Source organism: Cryptotermes secundus, unplaced genomic scaffold, assembly GCF_002891405.2.
Source record: "Cryptotermes secundus unplaced genomic scaffold, Csec_1.0 scaffold117, whole genome shotgun sequence".
In the NCBI taxonomy this organism is placed as follows: domain Eukaryota; kingdom Metazoa; phylum Arthropoda; class Insecta; order Blattodea; family Kalotermitidae; genus Cryptotermes; species Cryptotermes secundus.
In genome coordinates, this window is record NW_019737981.1 from 2313971 (window position 1) to 2325210 (window position 11240).

The 11240-nt window shown below is 38.6% G+C and overlaps 1 protein-coding gene across 1 annotated transcript in view; it reads left to right on the forward strand.

The window, feature by feature from the left end:
• LOC111870510 (proton channel OtopLc) overlaps positions 1–4131 on the forward strand; it is a 20770-nt gene extending 16639 nt beyond the window's left edge. The window contains exons 10-11 of the mRNA XM_023862858.1: positions 1315–1557; positions 2057–4131. Coding sequence (XP_023718626.1) covers positions 1315–1557; positions 2057–2529 — 716 coding nt within the window. The 3' untranslated portion in view covers positions 2530–4131. The remainder of the gene's footprint in view (positions 1–1314; positions 1558–2056) is intronic.
• Positions 4132–11240: the final 7109 nt, after the last annotated feature.

Sequence of the window (11240 nt, forward strand, 5' to 3'; positions counted from 1 at the left end):
TACTACTACTACTACTACTACTACTACTAGCAGTAGTAACATTTTGTTTTTGGAACTAACGTAAGTAGATATTCTATCTAAGCTATATTTCTTGGATATGATCTTCGTGTTCCGCATTTGTGCTGTTCCCGTAACTGCTGGCTTATAAACGGCATTTCTTACACAATTTGAAGGAATGTCTTCATACAAAAGCCCCTGTTCCTACGCCCAATGGTATATTACTGAGTTCTTTTTTACAGTCTACAAAGAAACACTTTAACAGGAGTTCCATATTTTTCGCATATCTGTTACCATGTATTTTTCAGGCCTTCGTTCTCAAGATTAGACGGTGTTGCTATCCCTTAAGTTCGTGTGCACGTATACCACGTTGTTTTAATGATGGTAGAAAATATATAGAAGGACGCTGGAAGTCGACTTCGATGGCATAACATTCAGACAACTTTTCGTCAAAATCGGTTAGTTCGTTCAAAAGTTGAAACTGAGACAAATATAGACAGAATGGAAATACCAGCCTTTTCTTAGGAAATGAAAGTGGGTAAATACTTGTTGCTGGGATGGCATTTACTTGTGGAGCAAAAATGAATTGCACTGGAATTTGATATGAGCAACAAAAATAAGATCTGTCTTCTAATTGGCCAGACATTGGAGCAACGAATTCTCTACTGCCTCCTTGCAAGAAATTAGAAATTTTGGCATCAAGATCCCCTTTAAGATTCGAGACTGGAAGGTTGTCCGAAACGTTGGCAAACCAGCCTAGAGCAAAGCTGCTTCATCACACAAGAATGAAACTAAGTGAAGGTTTACTCTAGATTAGAGTGCTAACGGTTTCCAACAGTATGTTCTGCTATTCAGTATCCCTTACTGGAATTTGATTTTCATCTATTGCAAACTAGTTTATTCTACAGGTATTGTAATGCACACATTTTTTTTCCTCTTGGCACTGCAGCCCCAGTAGGCCTCGGCCTATCTACATGAACTTCTCCGTTCACTTCGGTTTTTTCTAGATCTTACACATTCGGTAGGACTCCTTGGGCGGGTGATCAGCTCGTCGCAAGGAATGCACACATACGTGTATACAAACTTTAATTTTCCTGTCAGTGAGGTGGCAGGTTGGGGACTGGAAAACCGGTAGAGGCAGCGATTTTTCTTCGTCACAACTGTGTTCAGGCTGGCTTTGGACTCTGAAGCCCTACCAGACTCCTGTACAATTGTTGCAGTGTATTGTTTCTTCAGGAGTAAACCGGGAGTCATATCTTTAAGTTGAGAATTCCTGGAGCTTTAAGCGCACGCCCCCTGTGCTGTTCCCGTTTGCAGGTGGCCTACGCTCGGCTCACCACTTCACAGTAGATTGTCACAGCTCCCACAAGGGACTGTGTGCCGGCATCCTGGTGCTTGTCCTCACCATCATCAGTCTCGTACTCTTCCTGGTGTTGCACAGTGAAGAAGAATACGTGAAGCTCGCTGTGTTTGAAGTCAGCTTGTGTGAGATTTGCATTTACCTTCTGTGCATCCTGGCAGTACTGGTATGCATGCTCAGGATCAGAATACTTCCTGCAGGTACGTCGATGTAATATCTAAACGTAGATAGACGGCCTTCAGCTACCACGTATAAACAAAGTTGAACGTGTCGAAGTGATATAGGTTCTAAAGTAGAATACGTTTATCTTCAGCTTCAAAGTGGGATGTACAACTTACCCCTCGATTCCGAAATATGTTTTTCATAGACTTCAGAGGCATGAAACCATGAGACCTGCATCTTAGTTTGGGCAGTCATGGGCGTAAAATGGCTAACGCGATTAGCCATTTCTCACCATCTTGAAGGAAGTGGATCAATTCCAGGGCGCTTATCTGGGGTTTGTGAGAGACAAAGTAGCAGTGGGGCAGGTTCTTCTCCGTATACTTCAGTTTTCTCCTGTTAATTATCATTCGAATAGTACCCGATACTTATTTATCCTCAGGGGCTAGCAGAGTAGGTCCGTAACAAGACACTCGTTCACATCCAATTCCCTTTATCATTTTACAAATCTTCTCATGCCAATTTACTGTTACTTTGCAGAGACAAACAGGGGTCATGGTATGGGCCTGGACAACACTCTACTGGTCATGTCACAGGCCGGAATGTACGTCTATTGCATATTTTCCATTATCGGATTCAACTACGCGGAGGAAACGGACGTACCAGCCGGAGTGGTCATTGAGATCCTTGCTCTTACAGAAACAACAGCGCAGACAATCCTAGTGCTTGATGCATCCAGTAGAAGGTGTAGGACAAAGGCCGACAAGAAACGCAAACCTGGCAGGCAACTGATCACGTTCCTCATTGTGGCCAATGCCGCCATGTGGATGATTAATACTATGCAGAAAGGGCATGCTGAATACAACCCAGAGCACCTCAAGTTCTTCGGTGTGTGGCCCTGGACAGTCATCACCCACATTTCTATGCCGCTGGCCATCTTCTACAGGTTCCACTCCACTATCTGCCTCTTTGAGATATGGAAGGCAAGCTACAAACTCAAGCCAGAACATTAATAACACTGTTATGCATGGATAAAGCTTTTAATCTGTTGCTGCAGGGCCGGTGAAACTTATAAAGTGTGTTTCGATATGCCGAAGGCATAACACCGTTCAGCAGAATGCACAATAGTATACCTATACTCCTTTCCGTTCCTGTTTTCAGATTATTCAAGTTTTTAAACAATTCAGTATGCCCAATTTTGGCCACCTGCTTGTGAAGCTCATTGGAAACAAAATTAAAATATATGTTTACTAGCTCTGTTCATCGGTTTACTACTGTATCGTCTCAGCATAGCTCGATATACGTCCGTTTAATGCTCTTTTTTCTAAATGAAACACGACGTACAAAATCAGCTTTCATAAGTACATGTTAGCTTAACTAGGCCATACAAACATATATGTTGAAAGAAATACACATAGAGTTCAGTACTGCAATTCCATATCGTTTCAGGAATTAACATAATTTTACATATTTTCTCTGAACTCATATCAATTTTTCATTTAAGGTTTTCAAATGAAATGCATATAAATACATTTTCTAAAATTGTTTTAAAATATCAATTTGATAGTTCTGAAATAAAACACGATATATCCATTCTCAAAATAAAATATTCTAATTTGGTGGGAGCTATAAGACCAATTATGCAATCCAAAAATAAGCTCTCAAATAACATGAAAGAGTTCTATACGGGTTTGCCCTCAAATCTGTACAGAGCTCGAAAGGAAACGACAACGAGGACAATATGTAACACAGACAAAGAGACCAATAACGTAACTGATTAATCCCATTTCAGTATAGGTACAGTATTTAACAACTCAAAGTGCTTCTCACAATGTACAGACCTGGGAGGATGACAGTATCCTTTTAGACTAAAATACTGCTCAGTAAGACCAATAATAAAGGCTTGACGAAGTTACGGAATATGCAAGTCCGGCTGGTGTGGCTTCTATTTCCAATCAAAATTAATCCGTCTCTTTGAAATAATATCTAACTATACTTTAAACACAGGATAATGCATAAAGCACAAATAAGAAAAAATGAATTTGGAACGAAGCAGAAGGACGTGAGTGTGACTAGCCTCGAGGTAATATCTCATCATTTACTTGGCGGGACTCAGAACAACACCAAATACCTCAATCAACAACTGGCTGGAGACCTTCAGAAAGTGAGGCAATGAAAACAGCTACACTGCCAAAGCTATTTCATATCTGTGATACCTCAAAGCAAACTACACTATCTGCCTGACGAAAACACATTTTCAGTGCATTTTCATGAAGTTGGTTTGAAGAAACCGGAAGCCTGGTTGAGAAATATAAAAGTATATATATGAAAATAGACAAAAGAAGTGATGGAAGCAAGTAACTTGCTGCCTGCTTCATAGTGGTTTCTAGCTTGGATTGTTCTTCAGCCCTGCAGATGGAGGCTATGTTCCTGCAAAACATCAGTTGAATTTCACCAAGCTACAGGGCCATGTATCCCAGAATACAGAACGCTATATGTGTTAAAAGGTTTACTCCAATACAGCACATACGTTTTGAAGTGTCTCCTCTCTGAAAATGTGTATTCCTCTAAATTCTTTATGTTAATTTATTGCAAATAAATATCAAATTCTCTTTTCTCTGGTCTTATCAATTATGTCGAACGCTTTTCTAGTATAAACCAGATTTTATTTTAAAATGCAAGGAACAAACAAGTCTGTTGCTGACAGGTCTGTTTAAAGAAATGAGTTATTACGCACAAAAACAAACTCCGTGGTTTTAGTCCGCAAGGGAACTATAGTATACCGACCGAGCGACCGCCGCTTATCGGCGAAGTTAGTGCCAACTTTAGCGGATAGAGGGTGTTCGTTCAAATTATGTCCTACATGCAAATGTATATACAAAAGTTTTACATTTTAAGGGAACTGATGTTTTGTACCATTAGCAAGTTTTGTTTTTGAGAACATTCATAACGTTAGATATGAACACCAATGTAAAGCAAGAGTTATATTAAAGCCATACGGGGCCAAACTTTAACTAGCCAGACAATTTTTATGTAAATTTTAGGTACCGAATTTCAGAGAAACAAGTTTTGTAGTTTCATATATGAAATGCACGAACGGATGGAAATACACCCAATATACGTAGTATATTCTCATTAAGGCCTATTTGCCCTACGTACAAGTAACATATAATAGCATTCCAGTCTACAGTTTACAGTTTGTAACTCTTCCAGCGTTCGTATAAATAGAGATACACAAGTAAAAAGTTCCAAGGAAATTTTATTCGGGTTGTNTATACAATTTTGTTTTAAGGATGCTTTCTTTTCATCAGTCAGTCAGAAGAGAAACATCTTTCAATATAACAAGTATCGACGTAATCGATCTTGGACATTGCGAGGGTTGCGACAGAAAATATCCTTTCAGCGTTTATTAAGAAAACAAATTTAAAAATACAAAGCTCATCCCACCGATATCAAAAGGATTGTAATGATTATAACTTAAATTCTAAAAGTGAATGGTAAAACAGTTCCTATAGTTCTACAATGATGAAGTAAACTAATGCTGAACACATCAGCTGGAATGTAAGCAAGCTGTGTTAATTACATATCAAATGTCATAAATACACGTATTCCAGCTACAACAGAAACAATTTTCTGTCATTGTGTAACACAGTATACGCTTGTAATTATTCACCCAATAAACATGTGCTGTTTCTATTGTTCTTATTATTATCATTATAGTTAACAACAATAAAACATAAGAAAAACAACACCTGGAAGGAAAAAATAATTAATTCATATGTACATATATGGAACATTGTTAAATATATAATAAATCATTTCACTGTTTCAACAACACACATTTCACTTGTAGTCTCCACTCAAAAAAGTATGTTAATTAACAGCAGTTCACTCTTATGTGAAGGGAACTGTAACACATATACTCGGGAGTATATGTTGTATCTGATAATATTAAATAAAATTACGTGTTGGAACTTTCTGCAGTGATCGAACTCTTTGGGAGCATAATCCGAAAGTTCAACACCTTTAATATGAAACCTAGATACTGGAAGCAATTCTGAGCTACTTCGATTCACTCCCTTTTCCCACACTTATTTTCCTGAGATGCATATTAATCTTATCATCCGATATCCTTCCCTATCTTCCTATTAGCATTTAGCACAGTGGTTTCGCAACCAAAATTTTGTATTCATTTCTTGTGCCATCGTCCTGGCCATGTGTCAGTCCCTTCACAGCCTCCAAAATTTCACTAACATAACAAGACTAGGTGAGCTGTACAAATCAAGAAATTCCTTCTCGTATATCTTGAACTGCTCATGCGTTTCAATCTTCTAAGGTACAAATATTTTCATAAAAATGTTCGTTTCGAACACACGTAATTTACGTTCTTTTAAAATAAGAGATCGCGTAAATAGGTCTGTCATCGCTGAAATAGAAAACGGAAGGAACAAACTATAAATTCGTTGGAACCAAGCAAAAGCTCAACGGCATTCATCATCATCATCATCATCAGTAATCTGTCAGACGACAGGTCCACAGTCTCTTCCAAAACAATTCCTCCAATGCGATCTAGAGCTTTCTCCTTCAAATGACGGTATCCTCTTCTGTCCCAAGGTCATCCAGCATCTGCTTACGTCTTCTTGTCACGTCTATCCGCCTCTCTATCTTTCCTTCAATAACTTCTTTTAGAAAGCAGTTTCTGCGTAAAACGGCATTCATATGTGCTAAAATGACTAATGTGATCTATAAATAAGAGACATTTCGTAAGCGTTGTAATTATGAACGCTCAGGTTAACAATAGCAACGCACTGTCGAGCATTAATACGCTGCATGGAAGTACTGTATGTTGCGCGGTGATGCACGAAAGAGCAAGCAGACTTTTGCTTCTTGATGACGTGTCTATTATGTGAATACTGATATACTGATATGGATATTGCGAAGTGTAGTTAGTATTATCACGGAATGTGACTTAGTTTATGAAGACGTGGAAATCTCTCCTTTTCAAAACATATACCTGGAAGATGTTCATAGAGTCTAGTGCAGTAAAATCTTGTCGAGAGCTTTAATCTGAAACCAGCATGATAACCCAATATGTCTACGTAGGTAACAAGATGGCAGCATGCCTATATGACTTCTTAAATTCACGTTTCCATGAATGGATTAAGACACTTGACATTTTTGCCTCCTATTAATTTCCAACATATTTAGCAAACAAAATAATACGACTGTTTGTGGTATGTATGTCTATATCTCATGTAATTACTCACCTCGATAGTAAATCTACTAGGAAACAAACAGGAGTATGTAAGATTTGAGGTTTTCACGCCGGTGATTATGAAGAATGTCATCTTCTGGAATGTGGCGCCGTGTAGATCTTGTGTGAATCAACGTTTCGGAGGAACGTATCGCCTCCATCTTCAAGGGAGAAAAATCTGTAATTGAGGAACCAGAGTGAGCAGGTGGCTGCAGACTTCCTGTACATGAAACAGCTTTATTAATGCAATGTATAATATATTAATAAAACAGCTTTATTAATGCAATGTATAATATATTATAAATTAAATCTTTCCATCCACTTCCTTAATTGATCATGCAATGCCCGTAAGATATTTCTATAGCAACGATATAATAGACAAAATATGCATAAATCGTATTGCCTTTTATTGCAACAAACAATTAAATATTATTTTTTTTGTCTAAATAATTCAAATCGAAGTTGTATCTGTGTTTCATTTTACAGTGAATTGATGTTTCTACAAACAGAGAGCCTATAACAAACAGAATCCCTGTAATAATATTTTAATTTTAGGCCGTTCTCTACTTTTTTAAATACGGAAAATGGACTCAAACAACAGCGGACACGGGAAACACGCAGCTAATGCGTCCCAAGTTTAATAACTGCATAGCATGGAATTCTTTTAAGACAAACGTAATAACATGAAAGAAATTAGCTTTGTTAAGAATAGGTTTATTGTATCCCGCGAACACCTCCACGAGTCTCATTTATCCAGTCCACAACGTCAAACCCAGTTTCTGTAAGATCCGATCAGATACCCTTCACATTATTGCATTTCAGCATCCTGTTGCATTAATGTATTACTTACACATATTCACTTCCTCTTAAACGCAACTTCATTTTCAATTGCTCCTCTAATTTTGACAAGTTGGACAGTTGCCAGAAGATGGCTGAGTATGGCCGAAAAGGTAGCAATTTTTAATATTAAGTAATGGAGTATCTGTAAATAAATTGCATTTAACACGGAAGTGAATGTATATAAGAGATACTATTCTCGCATCCAGAGTGATAAAATTACATATGCGTTTTCATCTTCCCTAAACCAGCTGCATGTTGCGACCTCCTCTACCTCCCAAATTTCATAAACTTTTCGATATTTGACGAAGTGGTCCTCGCTGTTCTTTTTAAATTCATGTTCCTGTTATTTGCACTTTCTTAAGCCCAAACATTCTTCTCAGGAAACCGATTTGAAACAGTCTCAATATATGTCTTTCCCCTATACCGAGACACCAAGTTTCACTTCCATACAAAACAGCAAGCACTCTTCTAATATTGGCTATTTCAATCCTCGGGTTTGTTAGATATGGACATAAATTTAAAAGAATCTTAACTAAATGGCAAGAAGCATTCCATTAGTACCAGTTCCGAATACCTTAAATCTTCCATGTCTAACTTCAAAAATTCGCTAAGTCGCCAGGTTTGTAGCTGTTAACGTATGAAGAGGTTTCTACATCATTTATATGTACGTTTATGGTTTGTTTCCATATATACTTCCTATAGTCCACAGTCCAAGCCTATATGGAATTAATTACTCTCCAATGTCTTCTTGGTTCTTTTTAGGCTCCTTTCTTTATTTTTAAATATGAAAGTTGGCTTATCTGATCTCCATACTGTGTGACTGTGTATCCACCCTGTCATCTTCTGAATGTCTGGACCAATATCTATGATACCTGGCAAGTCTATCATGGCATGTGAGGACATCTTAACGGCGTACTTCATAAATTCCTTCCATCATTCTTTGTGTTTGTGTGTTGTTAGGCAACGGCTCACTAGAGACGTTATCATGGCAACAAATACACACGAAGAAATAGAATAATTGTTGGACGTGTCTTTTTCTACGCGTTCTGTGTCGTATCAAAGGAAAGTAGGTGATCAGTTCTTCCCAGAACTTCTTGTTTATCATTTAATATACAGCGTTGGTGGTATCTACGCTGTGTAGCAGCGATTCGTGGGATCACTTATGAAGTGGGAAGGATATGGATGGAAGTGGTCGTGACCGAGTCCAGTTATTTTCAACCAGGATAGTTGTCCCGACAGAGAACCGAACGCAACGCATGCCAATACAAGTCTAGGGCTATGGCTAGACCAGCCTGCTTGGATGGTTGGCCTCTAGCAATATAATTCTCATACCAAATTTCATCAAAGTATGTCAGTGTCACGATTTTGAGTGTGTGACTAGACGGGGTATAGATTGGTGAATCGGATTTATTGACGGTTTGCAAACACGACTCGGAGCTACACTTTACAAATTACCGACACACAGAGACTAATGTCCTCAGTCTATTACAGTCTCCACTAGCCGTTTCCTGGGAACGGCTTATACCGAGGGAGATTCTTCAGTTCCCCTGCACACCAACTTCCTAGTCTTTTCACAGCCTCACTTTCTACTGAACTGCCCTGTAAACTGAACTCTCTTAATCACCAACCAGGTACTGCTGACAACTCTTCCCAGCAAACTACTGACAACTCAACCAGCAACTAGTTCGCTGATTTAAACCGTCCTGCTTATAACATCTTGGCACGGACCACACAGAGCACGCCGTTATTCTATTGTTGAGCTGGTGTCCGTTGCCGCGGAAAAGTGTTTACCGAAGCGATGCTTAGAAACGGGTTGCATAATCCTGTCGTTCTATCGCTGCTTGCATGTATGTTGCGGGCGTTACCTAGCGACGCCCGCTGTTTACAGAATCACTGCTTCGCAACATTTCTATACGCCACAATATTATTAGGTGGCAGTCAAGCGAATATGATTTTAGTTATGGAAATAGGTTAAGGAAAGTAGGATAACTGAAGTACAGTTAATCTAAAATTCCAGAGATAAAAATTGCTTTATTTATTAGCACGTCATTTACACCGTGAACAGAAAATAGCGCATTCTTACATATTGCCAAATGCTGCCCAAAAATAATTCAAAGCCGCTAAACGTTTCTTATTCAGTTCGATTCATTACGTAGCTCACGTAAGATTATCACGGTTAGCCTCAAGCCGGCAGCAAAAATAGGGGCTAAAAATAGAGAAGCAAGGTGGTCAGCAGCTACATTCTAGTAACTATAAAGTCATTAGCCCGATTCAGTTTGTGACGTTATGCCTCATCTGAATAATTTTTAATGCAATTAACATACTTCTGTCATATTCCGTCTGGATGTCGCACTACCGAAGGCTCTTCCCTATTTGCATAATTTGGTATCCAAAATTTTTTTGGGTTTCGAGAACTCTTAAAAAAACGGTGCGATGACAGTGCACATTCTTTCTCCAATATGACTGACTGACCTTCACTATCTTACATCGGAAAAGACATAAATTGTTCTCTGGTAAACTGTTGCTGGTCGCTGATTATTAGTATAAGTTAGATCATGTAGACGTTTCGTGAACACCGGGGCCTCTAGTGTGTGTACTCTTATATTCTTAAAGATACAAAATATGCATTTTATTTAGGGATATGATCTTCATAAATTACTGAAATATAAGCGAAATAGTTTTCGAAAAAAACGTCTTGGGGGGCATATGAAGGGTTCCGATTTTTTTTAGCTAATGTTCGTATTTACATGGCAGTGAACTAAGATGGCTATTCTTATATACAGAATATAAATATAATCCGTCCAACCATTCAGGGACTAGCGTGGAACACACCCACATATATATGTACATGTTATGGTATAAATCATGGACCTACTCATATATATTCTATAGAGATGGAAGCGTTTAAAGATAACTAGTCTTCAAATATTTTCCCCCGATCTGTTTCTCTCTACTGCAGTGAAGTAGTAGCAAACACGCACCATTTGGGAAATACGCGTATAGCAGCTACACATCAAACGTCTGTATGGTCCATAAATTACAGTAAAACAAAGCGATAAATAGAAGGCGGTAATATTACAAAGGCTTCATTTAAAATGCAACCTAATTAACGTACCTACATTTCTCTAATAGTCTCATAATTAAATCTGGAACATTGATAACATACAAAATAAAAGGAATATTGGAAAAATAATTCAGTGATATGAATATAATAAACTTAATCAGGTCACAGAATTTGAAAATAATTTTCTAAAGCTTTAGTGGGAAGACCAAGGCGTAGGTGGGTGGACAAAATTAAAATGGATCTTAGAGAGATACGATGGATGGCATGAATTGGATTGATCTGGCTCAGGATAGGGACCAGCGGAGGTCTCTTGTGAACACGGTAATGAACCTTCGGGTTCCGTAAAATGCTGGGAAATTCTTGAGTGGCTACAGATTTGGCTTCTCATCAAGAAAGGCTCAGCTCCATAAATAAGTAAGTGAGTAGGCCGCGCCATAGCTCAAGCGGTTAGTCGCTGGCTTCCCACCGCGGCTGCCCGGGTTCGATCCCGGTCTGGTCAAGTGGGATTTGTGGTGGACAAAGTGGCGCTGGGGCGGGTTATGTCCCAGTACTTCGGTTCCCCTGCC